General features: G+C 48.8%; 1 protein-coding gene across 8 annotated transcripts in view; it reads left to right on the top strand.

Moving 5' to 3' along the window:
* Positions 1-1084: 1084 nt before the first annotated feature.
* EPS15L1 (epidermal growth factor receptor pathway substrate 15 like 1) overlaps positions 1085-23094 on the top strand; it is a 128465-nt gene continuing 106455 nt past the window's right edge. For all 8 annotated transcript variants that reach the window (XM_066348826.1, XM_066348799.1, XM_066348766.1 and 5 more), the window contains exon 1: positions 1085-1158. In XM_066348826.1, the coding sequence (XP_066204923.1) occupies positions 1126-1158 (33 nt within the window). In that variant the 5' untranslated portion in view covers positions 1085-1125. The remainder of the gene's footprint in view (positions 1159-23094) is intronic.

Here is a 23094-nt window from a genome sequence, read left to right as displayed (position 1 = left end):
TAAATAAATGCCTCTCCAGGAATGGTACTCCAGCAAACATCAGGTGCTTGCTCTGTGCTGAGCACAGTGCACAGTGTGAGGCATAGAAGTAGAACAGCAAACGCAACCATTCCCTCTTTTCAAGAGCAGCTGAGGGGCTAGAGAGGCTACTTAAGTGACTTCCCAAAGTCACACACCTAGAATGTGGAGGGTGGGAACTGACCCCAGGCGAGGTTGTGTCACAACCCAGTTTAGCCAAAGCACTAAGGGGCCAGACCCAGATTCATACATAGACACACAGCTATCCCAGGAACAGGGCACCACGTGGGGCAGGGAGCTGGTCCCGATTCCCTCCTGAGTGGGCAACCTCATAATGTGTTTGCCAGTTGCACTTTGCAGGGAAAGGCGAATGGAATCCCTAGACGAGGGCTCAGCATCGGCAAGGACATGCAGAACTGTAAGATGACCAACTTTTTTACAATGAAAAGGAGAACAAAAATAAATTGAGGAAAACAACATCATAAATAAAAGAAACATTTTATTATTTGCAACAATAATACACTATAATATAAATGCATAATAAAAACATTTGTAATATTTTATATTGCAGTTATGCTTACATGCCTATTAATTTTTAATAATTGTAAGAAAAAAGTACTCATTTAGATACAAATACGTCACATCACATGCAATGGATCAACTCTGCATCAATTGAATATGGACATTTACAGATTAGTCTTCTAATATCAAAAAGGAGGACATGTAGGAGGACACTTTTCGAGGGAGGACGGAACTTACAAAAGAAGGACTATCCTCCTTAAAGGAGGACGATTGGTCACCTTAAGAACTAAAACATGGCAAAAAAAAACCACTAAAGCATAGCAAAGTCTGGTACCTGGCCAGTGGCTGTGAGGGAGACCACACTGCGTTAGGGTCTACAGACCCTGCCAGCTTCCCTGGTCCCGCCCCCTTCCGGCTTGGCTAGGCGCGCCCTCGACCCCGCCCCTGTAGACTCGGATACGCGTGCGCAGCTTCGCTTCGGCCTTGCCCACTCCCGGAACGGCTGTGCGCGCATCTTCCCGCTCAGAACTGCGCACGCGCGGCACCGCCCCCTCCCCCGGCGCTCGGAACCGAGTCCGTGGGAAAATGGCGGCGCCGCTCCTCCCGCTTTCTCAGCAGGTATGGGCCGGGCGGGTAGGCGGGGGTGCGACGCTGGGGCTTGAGGTGGGCGCCACAGGTAGGCCGAGGGGCCGGCGGGTCTGACTGATCGGCAGCAGCTCGCTCTGAGGTGTCCCGGAGGAGGACGCCCAAGGGGGCTGGCTGTTCTGAAGGTGACAGGCCGGTCCGGGGCCTCCCGCGGCCAAGCGACCCTTGGCGGGGTCGACCAGGAGGGACTGCGGCTCTTTATATGCTTGGCCTGGGGCCCGGACCCAGCCGCCTTTCGTCACAGCTCCCAGGCCGGGCGAGGCACAGTGGCATTAGACTCCCTCCTGCGGAGATGGGCTAGGGGAGCGAGCATCTCTGCCGGTGCCGCGGCCCCGCGTGTCTTTGTCTCTTGCTCTCTCGGTGCTTTGGTGGACAGTGTTCCCGCCGGGGTGGAGGGTAGAGCCCCTCTGGAGCAGGACCCGTCAGCAGCGGGATCCTGGACTCATCTCTCCCTGCCTTGGGAGCTGCTTCGGCCACCCTAGATCCATGAAAGGGGGCGGGGATTGTCGCAAAGTCTCCAGGCGCCTTTCTGTGACCTCAAGTCCGTCCGATGATCTTTATAAGGGACCGTAACTGTGGCGCAACACGGACGTGCAAAAAAAGAGTTATGCGCAAGCAGCCCTGCTTTCTGGGAGGAGAGGGACGTTCATTCATTTATCCATAGGTTCGATGTGCGTTGGGGCAGGTGCTGCGAGCGCAGCAATCACTCAGACAGGGTCGCTGCTCTCCTGGAGGTGACACCGTCGTAGGAACTAAAAACTACCTGTGTCTTGCTAATAACAGATGCGTTTATTTGCTGAATACCTGTGTTGTATTTGGTGTAATATCATATTATAGGTACTTCGCCAGAATTACCTAGCACAGCACCGGGATTAAGAACAAGAACACAGGGTCACATCATTTTGTGTTCAGATCTTGGCTCCAGCACTCAGATTTCCTCTGAGTGTCTGACTCTCCAGTCCTCAGTTACCTCATTTGGAAAATAGGAATAAAAACGTTGAGAAAATGTGAAGATTAAGCATGTAAAACCTTAAATTAGAAGCATTCAGTGATATTTAATTCTCTGGCAGATTTGGACATATGGGAATAGAGACCACAGCAATAAAAAGGCCAAATCCTAGGAGAGCTGATAGGCAGGTTGACATGCGTGGTCAACTGATCCACGGAGACAGACATACGTGGAGACATACTTGCTAATTCTGCAGGAACTAGCCAGTTTTAACTCACTAAATTTAGTCTAGGCCTGTCTGAGTTGGAACTTGCTTAGGCTCATTTAATGAGAAAAAAATTTTGTGGGTTTTTTTTTTGGTTGTGGTAGGGGAATCTTTTTTAACTTTCTGTCAAATTTTGCCACTAGCCTTAATTTGAACTTTGATAACAGTAGCTAATGTTTACTGAGTGCTTTAGAGTTTATTAAGGGCTATCTAACATGTTGGCATTTATCAGCACAACAAAGAGAAGATTCTTATTTTACTGCTAAAGGATTGGCTTTAGGGGAAGACAGGGACTTGCTGCTGTGAGATAAGATGTGAAAATCTGAATCAGATCAATTAGGTGATGTGATTCACTTGCTTAGAACCTTTTAGAATAAAATCCCAGTTTTTCCCCAGGAAGCCCTACTGGCCAGGTGTCGCCTGCTCTCTGGCACCCATGCTGCAGTCATACTTCATGCTTGCTGCTTTTCTGTTCTTCTCATAGTCCAGGTTCTCTTTTCTCAGGGTGACCCCCCAAGTAGTTCCTTCTCCCTGAAGCACCCTTCCTTTCTTCTTCCTTTGATCTTCCAGTGCCTGGCTTATTGCCTTCCTTCAGGTGGCAGCTCAAATGTCACTCTTCCTAGCAACCTTTTCTGGTCACCTGTCTTTAGACTTCTTGATCCTGAGTGTTCGGTGTGGGTTTAGGAGCATGGGATCAAGAAGCCTGTGCCTGCTGTTACTGGGTGCCCAGATTACTGGGGAGACAGATTGCAAACAGACCCATAGACACCTGTGGACTGTGACCAGTGCTGAGGGGCAGTGTGAGGAAGACACTGCTGGGGGAGACAGGGTCTGCTTATGACAGGTGCCATGAAGTGGGGACCAGCTACTTGTACTGCCCAACAGTACTTGTAGGAGGCTTTCTTCTCTGTGGCATGGGGGCTGGGGGTGGGAGCAAAATTGAACAAGGAGTTGTAAGAGACTGACAGCCTGGATCCTCTGACATCTGACAAGTTCAGGTCACTGATTTCTGTGCTTTTTTCCTATTTCTTTCCTTATTTGTTCATTGAATGAAGGCATAGCCAGGTTTTCTGCCTTTAGGTAATTATGTCTACATCTCTCTAAACTTGTTCTTAAATTGAAGCGTTGTTCTAGGTGTTCCTGTTGACCCAGGTGTGGGGCTCAGCCCTTCCAGGCACTTCCAGTTTGGCTGAGGGGATCACGGTTCACAGATAATTATAGGGGAAGGATGGATATGATTCCAGGATAATTTCTGATTGGAGCAGTGGGGAGCCCCCTGGAGTTGGAGGCTGTGATCTGATTGGATTGAGGTGTAGGGCACACTTGGAATGTGGGTGGCCATTTGAAGGTGAGTAAGGTGGTTAGCTAGTGTTTTTTTAGAGGGGCAGAGAGGGGTGTTTTCCCTCCATTCCAGTACTGCCTATGCTTTTCCCATCAGCGATTTTCCTGGTCTGCTCCCTACTCTCTGACATCTTTATGACATCTCCTTTCCTATAGCCTGAAGATAAATCTTGTCAGTTCATTAAGTCTGTAGTTCTTCCTCTGGGAGTGATTCCCCCCCCCCACCCCCCCATCAGCATCTTATTGATTTCTGTTTGTTTCTGCACAGCTTTCCTTTACCTTACCCATACCAGAAACACAGCTGTGTTACGTCTTTGTACCATGCACTTTCACAAGTTACTGGCAACTGGCCATTCTTAACTCCAGCGGCCATTGTTGGGGCTGATCCTCCTCCAGACACTTGTCACTGTAGCCCCATCCATGAGCCTTCACACTCTCTTCTGCCTTCAAATGTCAGCCTTCTCTGCCTGCATACATACTGTGTGGTCCGTCTTTGGCATATTCATACACCACACTCGAAATCTGCCTTCCCTCATTTCTTCTGGAGTCCAACCACCTGTTTCTCCTTTGCCCCTGCCAGCCTCCTGTACTCTGGAACCAGCCACCTCCTTGCCACCTCCTTACCACGCCCACAACTTCATGGGCTGGGGCTGTTCTACTTCCTGCTGAGACTCTTCCTCCCAGTTCATCCCACATCACTGGAATTCTAAAACGCATCCTTATCCATCTTCCTGCTCCAGAAACCTCTAGGGGCTCCCATTCCCCTCCCTGTTGTATGTCCAGCTTGACTGCTCCTGGCCTGGTATTCCCACAGCTCCTGCTCCTGCTCCACCTGACCGTCTGGGCTTGCTTTCTCACTCATTCTTCCATCATCTCTATGCAAACCCCTTACTGTTCCCAGTGCTCCTCCCAACCCCCATGGCTCTATAGCTGGAACCTCATACTGTGATCTCCAGCTGCTCTTAGAGGCCTATTTGGTGGTGTCTTCTCTTAGCCCCACATGAGTGGGAGCTCTCCCTCCTGTCTCTATTCTGAGTCCCTTGTGTGGCCTCTGGACCTAGTGATCACATGGTAACTGGAGGAAAGCATTGGGCTCCTTGGTAAGGAGAGTCTTTCCTGTGTCCAAGGAGTTCCATTGCTCCGCCCCCACCCAGTCACTGGTGTCCTCCACCCTTTGTTATGTGCTTCTTTTCCCATTTTGCAAATGGGAAACAGACTCAGAGATTGCAATAACTTGCTAAAGTCCCATAGCTGGTGGGTGCACAGCTGGGGTTTACCCACATCCATCTGCCTGCAAAACCCTGTTCTTTCTACTCTTCCAGGCAGCCTGCTGGGCAGCCTGCCCAGACAACACCCGGCCAGTGTGTCTAGAATGAATGCCCAGTGCTTGGGACACTTGTTTGTCCATTTGTCCCTTGCTTTTTTCTCCAAAATATTGTAATTGCTAGTTTCTCTATCTTACTAGAATGCTAATGGTGATGCAAAATAAATTAATGGGCAGAGAGCCAGGTTTGAGAGTAAAGTGTGGATGCAGAATTTCTTGTCTTTCTCTGTCTTATTGACCTTCATTGGCCTGTTTTTTGTTGATTAAGTAGCTCCCAATCAAGAAAGAACTTGTAAGTTTTGCCTCCTCTGCCCCAATTTTGAACTTTAAAGCAACTTTCCCATGTCTGGTTCTTAACCCCAGTCAGCTGATCTGGGAATTGGAGTCTGTGTCTTGGATCAGATGGTACCCTAGAGCTAAGTGTCCACTCTAATGCCTCAGGCTGTGCTGCCATGTTACTGACAGACAGACACATTGCCACCATCCAGGTGACAGGTGCCTCCTCAGCCCCACTCCTGGGGGTGCTCTCAGAGTCTCCCTGCCTTGGCCAGATCTGAGTGTCCATGCAGAAATCTACATATTTTTCCTCAAAGAAGACTCTAAGCCCCATTATCATTTGAGGTCTCTTCAAGTGCCTGTATTTCAGTGTTAGGGTCCCCAGGTAGTTTCTCAGTGCCCTTAGTTGTGTAGTATTTTCTTTTTCTTTCTTTCTTTCTTTTTTTTTTGGTGACAGAGACAGAGAGGGACAGATAGGGACAGACAGGAGGGGAGAGAGATGAGAAGCATCAATTCATAGTTGCGCACCTTCATTGTTCATTGGTTGCTTTTCATAGGTGCCTTGATGGGGGGGGGGCCTCCAGAAGAGGGGATGACCCCCTTTTTTGTGTGTGTGTATTTTTCTGAAGTTGGAAACAGGGAGGCAGTCAGACAGACTCCCGCATGCATCTGACCGTGATCTACCCGGCATGCCCACCAGGGGGCGATGCTCTGCCCATTTGGGGCGTCGTTCTGTTGCAACCAGAGCCATTCTAGCGCCTGAGGCAGAGGCCATGGAGCCATCCTCAGCGCCTGGGCCAACTTTGCTCCAATGGAGCCTTGGCTGCGGGAGGGGAAGAGAGAGACAGAGAGGAAGGAGAGGGGGAGGGGTGGAGAAGCAGATGGGTGCTTCTCCTGTGTGCCCTGGTCGGGAGTTGAACCCGGGACTCCTGCACGCCAGGCTGACGCTCTACCACTGAGCCAACCAGCCAGGGCTGAGAGTGACCCCTTGCTCAAGCCAATGACCTTGGCTCAAGCCAGCGACCTTGGGTTTCAAGCCAGTGACCTTTGGGCTCAAGCCAGCAACCATAGGGTCATGTCCATGATCCCACGTTCAAGCCAGCGACCCCGCGCTCAAGCTGGTGAACCTGCACTCAAGCCAAATGAGCCCGTGCTCAAGCCAGCAACCTTAGAGTTTCGAACCTGGGTCCTCTGCATCCCAGTCTGAGGCTCCATCCACTGTGCCACTGCCTGGTCAGGCAGATGTGTAGTATTTTCTGCACCTCAGTTTCACCATCTGCAAATTGGGACTAACTCAGTTTTATATATCTGCCTCACAGCAGTGGAGTGTCAAGATCCTGCAGGGTGATGGATCTGCTGTCCCTGTGTTTGTGTGCCCTTCTTTCAGCAAGTATTTACTGGGCATCTTCTCTTTGCTGTGTGCTTTCTGGGCAGTGGGATGTAGCAGTGATCCTGAACCCAACCGTACCCCATGGAGCTACGACTCTAAGGAAATGAGCAAGTGCCTTCCTAGTTGGTCTTGTGTCAGTGGGATCGTGCTGTGAGAGCTGTGAAGCGAGAACCCGTATGTGAGGTCCAGGAAGGCCTCACCACGATGGTGCCAAGGACTGAGCAGAAAAGGTATTTTGGATTACTTGGTTTATTCTGCCAGTCATTCTGGTTGGTCTTATCCTCACTTTATAAATGGTAAACTGAGGCTGGTAGGCGTTACGGTACTTGCGAGAAGGTTGTATCTAGCAAACTGTGTTCATAGGGCTCTTTCTGACTGAGATCTGGGCTCTGCATTGCATTGTAGTTTCCTGTTTTTGAAATTGTTTTTTAACTGCTAAGCGTTACAACAGTGTGAGATCTCATTTGTTTTTAAACATTGGTTGTCCTGCGTAAACACTAGATACTGTGTGGAGTCTGGTGGGGAGAAGGTCTCCTGTTTTAAATTTTATTTTATTGTTTTGATCTCATCTCATTGAAAGGCGGAGGGAGAAATGGAAAGATCTCATCTTTACGAGGGATCATCAGGTTTCCCTACCAGAGTGGGTGCTTAATGCTTTAAGACTGAGGTACAAGAAGTGGGCCACGCCTGGCTCACAGGAAGGTCAGGCTACAAGTGGTCCAACTGGGGGAGGGGTGGATAACTCGCTTCCACTTGGTATATTGGAAATGTGGTATTTGGACTGGCAACACTGGAAAGGGAGGGAGGAATGGCCTCTTAGGGGCAAAGCAGAATGAGCAGAGCCAAAAGCCAGAATTCCATCTCAAAGGGCCAAATGTGAGGCTGGGGCTGGGACTCTGGAGTCCATATCCCTCTTTTAATTAGGGTGACTTAGGATGAAGGGTTGGTAAAGGAGAAACAGGAGTCTGTGCCTGGCCTACAAATTGGCCGAGACAAAAGGTTTCTGCTTGTCCGGAGAGTGGCTGATGACGGATGTGGGGGAGGGAGACCTTCTAAAGGCTGCTCCTGTGTAGGATACTTTGTCTGCCATGGTATTGCCAGCTCTTAGTGCCACAGCCATTGGAGAGAAGTAGTTGCACAGATGACCACAAACAGCCTTCTCCTGATTTCCATCTGGCTGCCTGCTAGGTGGGATTCTTATAGTCTTGAATGCAGAATCCTTTTACTGATTACATTTCAGACTGGCTGATAAAAAGTCACTTTTCCTTTTCTACACACTGGTTGAAAGCAGGGAGAGGAAACCTGGCCGCCACTGTCAATACTGGATCGGGCCTGTGCCTAGGATCAGCCCGTGTTTCCTGCAGCTCCCAGATCTGCCTTCCCTGTTCACTCTGCCTGTGTGGCCCCTTGGCCCTTCTTTCTTTCTTTTCTTTAGATTTTATTTATTCATTTTAGAGAAGAGAGAAAGAAGGGGGGAGAAGTAGGAAGCATCAACTCCCATATGTGCCTTGACCAGGCAAGCCAAGGGTTTCAAACCAGCGACTTCAGTGTTGTGTTCCAGGTTGATGCTTTATCCACTGTGACTCCTCAGGTCAGGTCTTGGCCCTTCTTTCAGTTGCTTGCACAGTCAACATCCCCTTTTGCCTTGGCCTCAGCACGTGCTTTTTATTGCTTCTCATGGGATGTTCTTTCCCCTTTCTTCTCTGGGTTAATTACTCTTCATATCTCAGCTGGCACATCAGTTCCTCAGGGGAAGCCTTCCCTGACAGACTGGCCCTGCCGCCGTTACTCCCTGTACGGATGCCCTGTACTTTTACAAATACCAGTTTGTAATTTTATTTTGAGATCATTTGACTGATGGTCTTTCTTCCCCACCACCTAGATTAGGTCCACAAAGGGAGGGGATGTGCCTGTTTTAATTCATTCTTGTACTAGTACTTAGTACTCGTCTGTTGAACGAATGGCTAAATGGAAGGGCAGGTCCACATATGGGAGGCGGTGAGGAGCAATGGCAGGTTCTTGAGGAGTGAAGTTGTCGCAAGAACAAAAACTACTTGGAGACCAGATGAAATGCTCTAAGGAGCTGAGGGGAGGCAACAGTCCTGGTCAGCAGATCAAAGGACTGAAGCCCCATCCCTAGCCTTACTCAGATATTTATTAGCAAGTACAAATAACTCAAGGAAGCAGAAAGAAGTTTTCAGGGGGTGAAATAAAGGACAAGGAGCATGCTGACTCCTAATCTCTGTTCTGAGAGCCTAAACATGTTTTGTTGCTAAATCTTATCCTGCTCTTCTGCTGTTTCCAGCACACAGTTTCCAGTATGGGGTCAGAGAGGCCCCTGGACTCTTGTCCGCTCAGGGCTAGGGCTCCTTGCTGTCTCTAATTGTTATCCTTACTCTGCATGTTTTTACAGCATGTTCCCACATGAAGTTATATGTTTAGACTGTCTGATTGCTTATGTACAGAATGCCTAGAGCTTGCTGTGTTACGGGCATGAAGTGATAAAGAGCATTCTGGCCTGAGATTGTTTCTGGAAGAGCAGAGGGGTTTGACAGAAGGAATTCGCAGGATCACTCTTTGACCAGGGGCCCTCAAAATGGGGAGAGGAAACAGGAGAAAGAAGTTGGTATGGCCCAACCAGGCGGTGGTGCAGGGGATAGAGCGTCAGACTGGGACGCAGAGGAGCCAGGTTCAAAACCCCAATGTCGCCAGCTTGAGCACAGGCTCATCCTGCTTGAGCGCAGGCTCATCAGCTTGAGCACGGGGTCGCTGGTTTGAACATGGGATCATAGACATGACCCTATGGTTGCTGGCTTGAACCCAAAGATTGCTGACTTGAGCCCAAAGGTCATTGACTTGAAGCCCAAGTTTGCTGGCTTGAGCAAGGGGTCACTTGCTCTGCTGTAGCCCCCACCCCCACCTCCGTCAAGGCACATAGGAGAAAGCAATCAATAAACAACTAAGGTGCCACAATGAAGAATTGATACTTCTCATTTCTCTCCCTTCCTGTCTGTCTGTCCCTATCCCTATCTGTCCCTCTTTCTGTCTCTGTCACAAAAAAACAAAAAAGTTGGTGTGTAGCCAGCAGAGTAAAACAAGCCTGTTGGGTGGTGGCCAGGTGGGTGGCTTTGTTAGCTGAGACAAGACCCACCCCTTTGCAGCGTGCCCTCCAGGCTGGTGAGAGCCCCTCTATTCAGGCACAGTTGAGAAGCAGCCCAACTCCTTGGGGAGACGATCACATTTTGTTTGCTGAGCACCTGCCGCCTGACTGAGATGAACAGCACTGAGCCCCTCCTTTCAGGTGGGCTCCTCTCAGCTAGACATAGTGTGGCAGACTCCCTCAGCCCACAGAGGTGGGACGAATCCTTCCACCGGGCTGGAGGTAAAGGAAAGGAAGGAGAAGGTCCTGCACCTTCCTTTCTGTTCCCTTTTTGGTTCCAGCCAGACTGGAGAGCCAGACATTTGCAGCCTCTCAGACCTCCCCACCATCTGTACAGCTTCTTCTGCCTCGTCCCCCTTCTCTCACTCTGGTAACCCAGGGTCCCCTAGAATAGTGTTGGGAGAGATTTGGGGCACAGGTCTTGAATGGAAGTAAGGAAGTGTGGTTGGATACCCAATTTGTGCCTTTTTATCATCGACCTCCCTGGGTGTCACTCTCATTGTCCCTGTGTTCTGAACAAGAAAACTAAGAATGCAAGAGATAAAATGACTGGTTTCAGGCCTTTGGGGAGGTGGGGTGCCTGGATCATTCTCTCCTGTTGATGCCATACCATGGGCTCCTGGGGACATTATGGGTAGGTTAGTCCCTGCTGTATCCCCAGTTCCTGAAGCAAGCAAGCAATAGTAGCAGGGGGTTGGGGTTTGGGGGACAGTCCATCTCTCTGGCTGCCTTTTTTTTTTTTTTTTTTTTTTTTTTTGAGAGAGAGAGAGGAGAGACTGGAAGGGAAAGAGATGAGAAGCATCAACTTGTAGTTGCATCACTTTAGTTGTTTATTGATTGCTTCTCATACGTGCCTTGACCAGGGGACTCAAGCTGAGCCAGTGACCTTTGGGCCCAGGCCAGTGACCATGGGATCATGTCTATGATCCCACGCTCAAGCCGATGACCTGTGCTTAAGCTGGATGAGCTTGCGCTCAAGCTGGCAACCTCAGGGGTTCCAACCTGAGACCTCTGTTTCCCAGGATGATACTCTGTCTACTGCGCCACCACTAGTCAGGTTCTCTGGCTGCCTTTGATGGGGATGTTTTATTTCTTGGGTGAAGAAATGGGCACAGGGTAGGGTTATTCTTGCCCAGGCCCATTTCCCTAGTGACCACCTAGTGTCCTGGTGCCATGCCCCCATACCCCCTTGGGGTTCCTGCTGCCTCTTCACTCCCTCACTGGAAGGGCGAGATAAGAGGTTCTCTCTCTCTCCCTCCCCCCCCCCTCTCTTTTGAAACAGAGATGGACAGGGACAGACTGGAATGGAGAGAAATGAGAAGCATCAACTCATAGTTGTGGCACCTTAGTTCATTGATTGCTTTCTCATATGTGCCTTGACTGGAGGGCTACAGGCAAGACAATGACCTCTTGCTCAAGCCAGCAATCATGAGATGATGTCCGTGTTCCCAATCTCAAGCTGGTGAACCTGTGCTCAAGCTAGATGAGCCTGTGTTCAGGCCAACAACCTTGGGGTTTCGAACCTGTGTCCTCAGCATCCCAGGTTGATGCTCTTTCTACTGCGCTACTGCCTGGTCATGCAAGATTCTCTTTCTACTAGTGATTTACTAGTGACAGTAAAAATCATGCCTGGTGATTATTATGTGGATCAATAGAAAATTGGCTTTTCTTAATCTATATAGAATTTCTCAATTTTACATTTTCCAGTGGAAAAAGAAAATGCTTTTATAAAGGGAAAAAATTGAACAGGACAAAAATTGTTGCTCATGAGGCCCTCATATTGAGAATGCTTAATCAGGACTGTAAAGTTGAAGGGATGGGCTAGCCCTCTCCATTCCTCCCAACCTGGAAAGGGCACAGTTTTGTGGTAGGAGTCCCAGACACCCATAGACCCAGGTATGTTTTATTGCAAACATTTCTCCCTTTGGTATTTTCCTGGATAAGGATTAGAACTGCCTCTGTGCAGTGGTGCACCCCTACATCTATTTGAACACTTTCTCCATTGAGAAAAAGATGCCATATAGGCTCAGCTAACACCCATGGTTGCTCAGTGGGTCAGGTGAGCCTGCTGGTTGCCGTGGTACAAGTCAGTGCTGTTATTTTGCTCTCTCACGTACCACGCCATGGAATCAGCCTTTCCTTTCAGGCCAGGCTCTTAGTGTTGGCATTTGACTCTGTGGATTTAATTTTTTTTTTGGTTGATTTTTAGCCTCTGGAAACTATCCTTTAACAACCACATAAGTGTTTTTTTTGTTGTTTTTTTTTTGTTTTTGAGTCAGAGAGAGGGATAGATAGGGACAGACAGACAGGAATGGAGAGAGATGAGAAGCATCCATCATTAGTTTTTCATTGGACACCTTAGTTCATTGATTGCTTTCTCATATGTGCCTTGACCGCGGGGCTACAGCAGACTGAATAACCCCTTGCTCAAGCCAGTGACTTTGGGTCCAAGCTGGTGAGCTTTGCTCAAACCAGATGAGCCCGCGCTCAAGCTGGCGAGCTCAGAGTCTTGAACCTGGGTCCTCTGCATTCCAGTGCAATGCTCTATCCACTGCATCACCGCCTGGTCAGGCATAAGTGGGTTTTTATAGATATGTAGTTAACCTACTGTGTGTGAAATTGTACCTTTTACAAAATTGATGACTGAGAACTGGTAACAGACTGTTCAGTCCTGGATGTTGGGCACAGCTCAGCCAACTAGTTGAAAGAAAATGAAAACAATATGTGCTGTAGTGTCCAATATTGGATGAAATATTTTATTTCATTATTTGGCAAAGATCATTTGGTGTGGCAGGTATGAGGACTATAACTTGACACCTGCAGCCCAGTCCCAATTATTTGCCTTGCTGACATCCCTCCTCACCCCCTTGAATCTTTATAAATAAAGCCTGCTCCTCTGTCTCAATAGTAATACTAATAACAGTCACCCTAATAATAGATGTATAATGGCTTCCCTGTTGTAGTGCACTTTGCCTAGTAGTCTAATTTGAAGCTTACAGTAATTCTCAGGGTGGCACTGTATTGCAGTAGTCCCCCCTTATCCCCAAGGGATATGTTCTAAGACCTGTATCAAACCTTATATACACTACATTTCCCCCCCTGATACATACACATCTCTTAAAGGAAGCACTTTATGGTTTCTCTTTGGCGTATACAACCTAAAAGCATCACTACTCCTGTACTTTGGAGCTGTTATTTATTTATTTTTTTAAAGAATTATCCTGGCCTGGCTGGTTTGCTCAGTGGTAGAGCCTTGGCCCAGCATGTGGATGTCCTGGGTTTTTTGTTTGTTTGTTTGTTTGTTTTGTTTTTGTATTTTTCTGAAGCTGGAAACGGGGAGAGACAGACAGACTCCCGCATGCGTCCGACTGGGATCCACCTGGCACGCCCACCAGGGGGCGAAGCTCTGCCCACCAGTGGGCGATGCTCTGCCCCTCCGGGCCATTGCTCTGTTGCGACCAGAGCCACTCCAGTGCCTGGGGCAGAGGCCAAGGAGCCATCCCCAGCGCCCAGGCCATCTTTGCTCCAATGGAGCTTTGGCTGTGGGAGGGGAAGAGAGAGACAGAGAGGAAGGAGAGGGGGAGGGGTGGAGAAGCAGATGGGCGCTTCTCCTGTGTGCCCTGGCCGGGAATCGAACCCGGGACTTCTGCACGCCAGGCCGACGCTCTACCACTGAGCCAACCGGCCAGGGCTGATGTCCTGGGTTTGATTCGCATTCAGGGCACACAGGAGAAGTGACCATCTGCTTCTTCCCTCTCCCCCCGTTCTCTCCCTCTCTCCCCTCCTCTCCCCTCTTTTTCTTTCCCCCTCTTCCCCCTCTCTCTTCCTTCCTCCTCTCTCCTCCTCTGCCCCCTTCTCCCTCCCCTTCCCCCTCTCTCCCTACCCCTCTCCCTCCCTCTCTTCTTTCCCTTCTCTCTCCCATTCTCCCTCCTCTACCTCCCCTTTCCCCTCTCTCTCCTCCCTTTTCCCTCCACTTCTCTCCTCCCCCCTCTCCTCTCTCCCCTCCACCCCTCTCTTCCTCTTCTCCTTTCTCCATCCTACTCCTCCCTCCCTCTCTCTCCCCTCTTTCTCTACCCTCTTTCTCTCCCCTTTCTCCCCTGCTTCCTTCTCCCCCTCTCCTCCTCCCACAGCCGTGGCTCAATAGATTCCAGTGAATTGGCCCTGGGAGCCAAGGCTCTGTGGCCTCTGCCTCAGGCAATAAAAATAGCTCATTTGCTGAGGAACAGAGCAACGCCCCAGATGGGCTGAGCATCGCCCCCTAGTGGACACGCCAGGCAGATCCTGGTTGGGCACATGCAGGAGTCTGTACTTCTTTTTTTTTTTTTAATGTGTATGGACTGGGTATAGAGTCATGGATTTTTTTTTTTTTTTAACAGAGACAGAGAGAGAGTCAGAGAGAGGGATAGATAGGGACAGACAAGAACAGAGAGAGATGAGAAGCATCAATCATTAGTTTTTCGTTGTAACACTTTAGTTGTTCATTGATTGCTTTCTCATATGTGCCTTGACCGTGGGCCTTCAGCAGACCGAGTAACCCCTTGCTCGAGCCAGCGACCTTGGGTCCAAGCTGGTGAGCTTTGCTCAAACCAGATGAGCCCGCGCTCAATCAAGCAAGTGACCTTGGGGTCTCGAACTTGGGTCCTCCACCTCCCAGTCTGACGCTTTATCCACTGTGCCACCGCCTGGTCAGGCTTCTTCTTCTTTTTTTTTATTAAGTAAGAGCAGGGGAGGCAGAGAGACAGATTCTTGCATGTACCTGACCGGGATCTGCCTGTCCTGTCCACTAGGGGGCAATGCTCAGCTTACCTGGGGCGTTGCTCCATTGCAACTGGAGCCATTCTAGTGCCTGAGGCAGAGGCCATGGAGCCATCCTCAGTGCCCAGGCCAGCTTTACTTTAATGGAGCCTTGGCTGCAGGAGGGGAAGAGACAGACAGAGAGAAAGGAGAGGGGGAAGGGTAGAGAAGCAGATGGGTGCTCCTCCTGTGTGTCCTGGCCAGGAATCGAACCCGGTACTTCCACACGCTGGACCGACACTCTATCGCTGAGCCAACTGACTGGGACAGAATTATCTTATTTTTAAAAAAATTGATTTGAGAAAGAGGAAAACATCAATTCATTGTCCCACTTATTCCTGCACTCATTGGCTGATTGTTTTTTAATTTCATTAATTTTGAGAGAGACAGAAACATTGATCTGTTTCTGTATATTCCCTGACTGGGGATTGAACTGGGAACCTCTGAACTTCGGGATGATGCTCTAACCAACTAAGCTGTCTGGCCAGGGCATTGGTCAATTCTTGTATGTGCCCTGACCAGGGATCAAACCTGCAACCTTGGAATATCAGGATATTCTAACCAACTAACTGTCCAGCCAGGGTTGGGGTCATTATAGGTAAAGTAAGGATGACTTGAATACAAGCACTGCAAACCTGGAACAGTCCACCTGATAACTGAGACAGCTAAGTGACTAAGGGGAGGGTAGCGTGTACAGCTGGATAAAGAGATGATTCATGTCCCAGGTGGGACAGTAGGGCTAGCACGAGACTTCATCAAGCTACCCAAAATGGCACAAAATTTAGAACGTATGCATTGCTTAATTCTGGAATTTCTAGTGTAACATATTTGGACCATGGCTGACTGCAGGTAACTGAAACAATGGAAAGTAAATGAATATATACTGCTCACAAAAATTAGGGGATATTTCAAAATGAATATGAAGCAATAAAAAAAGCATTTGATTTTTTTTTTTTTTTTTTGTATTTTTCTGAAGCTGGAAACGGGGAGAGACAGTCAGACAGACTCCCGCATGTGCCCGACCGGGATCCACCTGGCACGCCCACCAGGGGGCGACGCTCTGCCCACCAGGGGGCGATGCTCTGCCCATCCGGGGCGTCGCTCTGCCGTGACCAGAGCCACTCTAGTGCCTGGGGCAGAGGCCAAGGAGCCATCCCCAGCGCCTGGGCCATCTTTGCTCCAATGGAGCCTTGGCTGTGGGAGGGGAAGAGAGAGACAGAGAGGAAGGAGGGGGGAGTGGAGAAGCAAATGGGCGCTTCCCCTATGTGCCCTGGCCGGGAATCGAACCCGGGTCCCCCGCACGCCAGGCCGACGCTCTACTGCTGAGCCAACCGGCCAGGGCTTGATTTATTTTTATTAAACAAGAACATCAGAAAAGCAAACAAGTCAAAGAAAGTTGTTTGATTATGCAAATGAGATGCAAAACCAACTTTTATTTCATTGGTGAAAATGCACTATACAGAAGACTGAAAGTACTGGAGTATCTGCATGTTCCCTGATCCCCTGATTTTTGTGAGCGGAGTAACATAAGAGGGACAACTATATTCCCACTTTACAAATGGGGAACCCAAAGCTCAGTGAGGCTTTGTGGCCTGTCCACACTGCAGCTGAGTGGTGGAGCTGTGTCTGCTGGGGCATTGACCACTCTGTACCCCTCTCACTCTTTCTCGGGGCTTCACCTAAATCTTACCATTTCCGTGAGCAAACATTTTCCAAAGGCCTGTTAGGGGCCCTGCAGTGCACAAGGTGGAATAAATGTGAAACCTCCACCCCCTCAGGAATTGAAAATATAGGGAGAGGCAATGATTATAGTCCCTTTCCAAGTTCTGGGCTATGGGAGTGTGGGGGAGAGAGACTTGTTTCAGCTGGGGGGAATTTGGGAGGCTTCTTAGAGCATGGTTGCTAGAAGGTAATTGGATTTCAGCAGGCAGAGGCCCCTCCCTCCATGCATAGGGAATAAGTTGTGCTCAGACAAGAGGGTGAAAGGTGTACACTATGTTCAGTAGAGTGGGAAGGAAGGTGGGGATTGAGGGCTGTGTGTGTCAAAGTGTCTGTGAGTGTATGGGTGAACGGGTGCATGTGGAGTGAGGTTTGCTTGGCAGGGGCAGGAGATGGCCATGGAGTGCACTGATGACCAAGGATCAGGTCAGGACTTTTTGCTCCTAAAGCAACCACAGAGAATCTTTTGAGGTAAGGGAGTGACCGGGTGCTAGTGGAATGGAGAGGGAAGCCTGTGAGGAAGGTGGGGTCTAGTTGTGAGGCTGGGGCTGTGCCAAGGTGTGTGCCAAGTAAGGAGAGGATTGGAAGGCCAGTTCTCGCTGCTGTCTGCCTGATCCCTCCCCCACCTCCCCAACAAGACAAAAAGCTCCATTCCTTTTTCTGTTCCCACCAGCACCTTTGTTCTTTTGTTTGTGTGTTTGTTCCCTGACCAGAGCTTGATGCTCTACTCTGTGGTGGCAGGGACTGGCTTTTAGCTCACCTGGAAATCTGTGAGCCTGGCTTGGTGCCTGGGGCCTAGAGGACCTGCAAGCTCTACAGAAGTGCAGTGGGTGCTGGGAGGCTGAGGATTCTATCCACAGTGGGTAGCGGGGGATTGGGGAGGAGGCAGCAAGCTGACCCAGCCTGGCTTGGTGGCACCTGGCAGTCGTTGGCATGGAACTGCCCTGTGGCCAGGAGCACGTATGTCCTGGCTGTGTGCTGTTAAGGGATGGTGTATATATAATATAGGGCCAGGGGTCAGAAGGTAGCAGGGACATTGGAATCCTGGGGCGGGTGATGTAGGAAAGGAATTTTGGGAAGGTGTAGGGCCATGATGGCGAACCTATGACACGCATGTCAGTGCTGACACGCGTAGCCATTTTCGATGACACATGGCTGCATGCGGCCACATACCAGAGAAGTATGGGGCTGTATGCCGAGAAGGGCGTTTCATCCTCGGCTCCTGCATGGCCAGGTGCAGTAGCCAAGGATAAAACATTTGCTGTAGTGTAGACACTCTGTGCTGGAGGTCTGTAGGCCAAAACAACAGAACTCCAGCACAGACTGTCTAGTTCTGGGACTTCCAGTTAGGCTGTTAGGGGATCTTTGACCTCACTTCTGGCCTGTGGAGCAGGGAGCAGCGGAATGCTGCGGGGGACGCATCTCTGGGGGCCCTGTGATCACCATTACCAGCAACCACATAACCACAGCAACCATCATCCAACCTACTGTTCTGGGGTGTCGTGGATTCCTTTTTCTTTTTTTTTTTTTTTTAAAGAGAGAGAGAGAGAGAGAGAGAGAGAGAGAGGAGAGACAGAGAGAAAGAAAGGAGGGAGGAGCAGGAAGCATCAACTCCCATATGTGCCTTGACCAGGCAAGCCCAAGGTCTCGAACCGGCGACCTTAGCATTTCCAGGTTGACGCTTTTATCCACTGCGCCACCACAGGTCAGGCGTGTCGTGGATTTCTAATTGACCATCATTACTGAGATAAGTGAGGGGGAGGCTGGGAGAGGTGAGGGCCTGTGCAACGAGTGCTGTTTCCCGACATTAGCAATAGCGGCAGCCATCTTAATTTACATAAGATGCAACTTGCAGAATTTCAAGACAGCATCTGGGCTCAGGTGTTTGTTGACTTGAGGTCAAAGCTTGAGAATCTGGAAAGATGCCGCTTGGAGAATCAAGAGGAGTGCCACTACGAACAGGAAATTTGGAGTGCCAGGAATCGATTACCAGACACTTTTAGCACCCTGAAAAATATAGCAATGGCTTTACTCACAATTTTTCCCTCTACATACTTTTGTGAGACCTTATTCTCAGCATTAAATAATATCAAAACCAACAAAAGAGATTGACAGATGAAGTTATAGTAGGGCTTGCTTGGGCTTGAAGTGTACAAAATACCAACCTTCAATGGAAGATTTAGCCAATGAAATTCAGCAACAAAAAAGTCACTAATAGGTAGGTTAGTTAAAGAATTCCCCCTCCCCCTCACTTATCTTAGTTCACGGCACCCCACACAAGTTAAATAATATCAAGACCAGCAAAAGAAACTGACTGACAGGTGAACAAAGAAGTCACTAAGCAGGTAAGTTAAATAATTAGTTTTTTGTTTATTAAATACAGTTATATATTACAATTATACATTTTTGTTATTTAAACTATAAATATCGTGAAATTATGGTTTTTTCTTGAAGTGACACACCACCCGAGTTATGCTCGGTTTTTTGCGAATTTTGACAACACCAAGCTCAAAAGATTGCCCATCACTGGTTTAGGGCATACTTGTTGAAAGTTGGGAGCATTGTGGGTACTGGGTGCCTTGCTGTGTAGAGGCCCTTACTACTGAGCCACTGCCCCCACGAGTCTCTCCAGGGCCTTGCTTAGGGATTTGCTTGGGACCTGTACTGGAGAAAGGGCTGTTCCCCTCTCTGCCTGGGAAAGGTCCTGGGAGCTCCTCATTGCCTGCCTTTCTCAGTGCCATCCACTGGCTTTGTGTGTGACTGCACTTGACCCTGTGCCACCCCCCCCCCTTACGCCTGTCCCTCCAGGACCCCCACTTTCCCAGGTGCCAGTGGTGCTTCCTTCCATCTCTCCTGTGAGAGGAGCACGGTGCTCCTCCCTTGGTGTCTTGTGTCCCTTTGAGTAGGCTCAGCTGAGGCAGTGGCCACCTCTTTGCCCTTGTAGATATGTGTCTGACCTCATCGGGTCTTTTCCTACAGCCTACAGCACTTAGCAGCCCTATGTGCGTTGTCATTGTCAACGATATTTTCCTGGCAGACAAAGAGCTCCACGGGGCTTGTTGGGGGCAGGGGTCGCCTTATTCACTGATGCACCTCCACTGAGGCCAGTGCCAGGACTGGGCAGGTGCTCAGTTAATACTGCTTGAATGGCAATGAGATTTCTACCTCAGTGACCCATGGAGACTCCCCAGAGAAACACATTTAAAGGTGAATTGTCATTCCCCTCCCTTTCCCTTTGTTTCCACACAGTGAATTACTGCATTCTCTGGACCTCATCCTCCTGGAGGACTTTAGCCATCTCTTCCTGATCACTTTCTTCTTGTCCTGCCTGCCTGTCCCCCCTTTTGTGTAACTGAGTGCATGTTCAGGTCATCTTCTCATGTGCACATTTGCCCAGGTTGCCCCTACGATGAGGTTCCTGGCTTCTCAGCAGGGCATGGATAGACACTGTCATCTTACTGTGTCTGCTCTTCCTGCCTGGTGAAACTGCACTGAATAACCTAGAGACCCTTGCTTGCCCCCTTGCCCCAGAGCTTGGCTTACCTTGACCATTGCCCAAGCTCTGGAGGCCCTGGCTGTGTCTTGGCACCCTGTACTGTAGTGGTGGACTCACTCTACCCCCTGTCTTCTCTTCCTGAGTCCCAGAGTGCTGCCTCACATACTTTTTGTGTCCTTCACGTCTCCTCATTGTGTGAACCCAGTGTATTTGTTGAATGAGAGAATGAATGAATTCACAATTCCACATGATGAGAACTGGTGAATCCAAGGACAGACTACCCTTTGAGGAAGTTTTCTGTGAAGAGTAGGGGGAGGCAGTAGCTTGAGGTAGAACTGGGATGGGGGGACATTTCTGGGTCTAGCATATGTTTTCAGATGGAGCTGGTGGAAGGAGCATGACCAGGGAGAGAACAAGAAGAACAGGACTCAAAACAGCTAGCATTTGACCAGTGCTTAACCCTGTGTCAGTCTCTGGTGATGAAGATGCTCATCTTTATTTTCCACATGAAGAAACCAAGCACCAAGAGGCTGTTCACCCTCCCCAGGGTCAGGGTTGCATAGTGTTTGATTCATGGGGTAGGACTGAAGACCATGTTTGTCTTTTGGTGCTGATGACTTCTATGGCCTGCTTCCTGAATTAGGGCAGTGTGTCCGGGTGACCTCTGTTTCTCCTTCATCTCCTTTTCTGATAAATAGGGCTGAGAGCGATGATTTCCCAGGAGCACTGAGGCTTTCACACTTTGATTCTGTGTTTCTGTTCCTTCCTGGCCTTTCCATCCCCTCCTCTTGGCTCCTAGCCCTGAACTTCTTCCAGCTGTTTTGTTTATAGTGACATTTCATTGCTCATCTAAACTTTCAGCTGTGGTTCTCTTGCTCATTGGTTCTCCTTGGTGAATTGCATACCCCACCATGTTATGTCCTTGTCACAGGCCCTGAATTCTGTGTGGGTTGAATGAAGTCCTGTGCTGAATGGCGGGCACATGTCTTCAGCTAGTCGCTTGTCATGGGGTCATTTGAGTCCACAGGGAGAATAGTGTGTCTTCCTTCAGATCCCACTTGTGCTTCTCTCTTTTCTTTTTCTGTCCTATTTACAAAAGCAGCAATTGCTAATGTAGAACCCTGGAGAGCTCAGAAAGCCACGAGAAGGCAGAGATTTACCAGTTGGAATTCCTGGCAGTACGCGGTGTCCCTCTAGCTGTGTTTAGATTCATGTAAATTGGATCACCTTGTGCTTACCAGCCAGGTCATAACTGGGGGAGCTGGCTTGGGCCTTTCTTCTCACTTAGCAGATATCTGATGATTGTACCCAACTCATAAATGTTCTGCCCGTCCTGTTTTTACTGCTGTGTGGTTTTCTGTTCAGTGGAGACACAATTCATTATTGGCTTTACCAGTCCTCAAAAGTTTTCAGCCCTTCACTGTCACTTGCAGTCATACCCTCCAACTGAGTGAACTGATGAAACCCTCTTGCCCTTCTCTCTCCTGCATAGCTGATCACTTTTATAGGAGGAGACCTTACAGTACTGGGAGGACATACATACACACATATGTGTTCGTGCACATGTGTATGTGTTTTGAAGAAATGCTAGTTTTTATTTGATAGAAACATGATCCAGTTGGTGATAAAGCTGCTTTTTGTTTATCATACTTGACTCTGAAGTAGCTTGTACCTTAGGAACCTTGCCAGCGCAGAAACACAGCAGATGTTGATCTTTAATTATGTAAAAGTTTAAATATGATAAAAGTCACAGGAAGAAAGACTTTAATGAACTCCCATGTACCCACCACCCATTTACCATAGAGGCCAAAGTTTTGCAAATCTCTTTGCACCAATCTACCATTTCCTGACCTCCCCATATTCATTTTTATTTCCAAGTTTGTTTTGTTTTTGTTTTGTTCTTTTCCAAGTGAGAGGCAGGAGGAGATAGAGAGACAGACTCCCACATGTGCCTCCACCAGGAACAAACCAGCAACTCCTGTCTGGGGTTGATGCGCTGTCCATCTGGGGCCATGCTCGCACATGAGTTATTTTTAGCACCTGAGGCAGAGGCTTCAAGGAGCCATCCTCAGCTCCCGGGGCTGATGCAATTGAACCATGGCTGTGGGAGGGGGAGAGGGGGTGGGGGGGGGAGAGAGAGAGAGAGAGAGAGAGAGAGAGAGAGAGAGAGAGAGAAAGGGGAGGGAGGGAGAAACAGATGGTTACTTCTCCTGTGTGCCTTGACTGGAAATCGAACCTGGGATATCACATGCCAGGCTGGCGCTCTACCATTGAGCCACCCAGCCAGGGCTTTCCAAGTTTTCTAACTCTTAGAAATTGTATTTCTAGGTGCATTTCTAACAGTTAAGACCATTTTCTTTATATAACCACATTGCTGTATCACACAATTAATATTTCTTTTATACTGTCCAAATCCCAGTCCATGTTCAAATTTCCCTGATTGTCTGAAAATATCACTTTGCATTTGATTGGGAGGTCTCAATAAGGGTTTTATTTTTTTTTTTATAGTTTTGAAATTTTGAGATGATTGTAGATTCACATACAATTGCAAAAAATAATGTAGAGACATTCAGTGTATTCTTTTTTTTTCTTTCAGAGACAGAGAGAGAGAGAGAGAGTCAGAGAGAGGGATAGGTGGGGATAGACAGATAGGAATGGAGAGAGATGAGAAGCATCAATTAATTATCAGGTTTTTTTCATTGTGGTACCTTAGTTGTTCATTGATGGCTTTCTCATATGTGCCTTGACCGTGGGGCTACAGCAGACTGAGTAGCCCCTTGCTCAAGCCAGCGACCTTGGGTCCAAGCTGGTGAGCTTTCTGTTCCAACCAGATGAGCCCACACTCAAGCTGGCACCTCAGGGTCTCAAACCTGGGTCCTCTGCATCCCAGGCCAACACTCTATCCACTGCGCCACCGCCTGGTCAGGCTCAGTGTATTCTTTACCCACTTTCCTCTAGTGCTCTAGTGGTTATATCTTGGAGATCTGTGGTACACCATCACAACCAAAACATGGATGTTACTGCAGCCAGATGGTAACGTTGATCGTATGCTATCACAGCCAAAATATTGACATTGCTACAATCAGACGCAGAACAGTTCCATTCCCACAGGGATCCTGCAGTTGCCCTTTCATCCACCCCACCTCTCCTGGCCTTCATCAATCTGTTCTTTGTATCATTTCAGCATTTTAATGT

This window comes from Saccopteryx leptura, chromosome 1, assembly GCF_036850995.1.
Source record: "Saccopteryx leptura isolate mSacLep1 chromosome 1, mSacLep1_pri_phased_curated, whole genome shotgun sequence".
NCBI classification, from domain to species: domain Eukaryota; kingdom Metazoa; phylum Chordata; class Mammalia; order Chiroptera; family Emballonuridae; genus Saccopteryx; species Saccopteryx leptura.
Note: the sequence above shows the minus strand (reverse complement) of the source record. Positions and strands in the feature narration are given on the sequence as shown.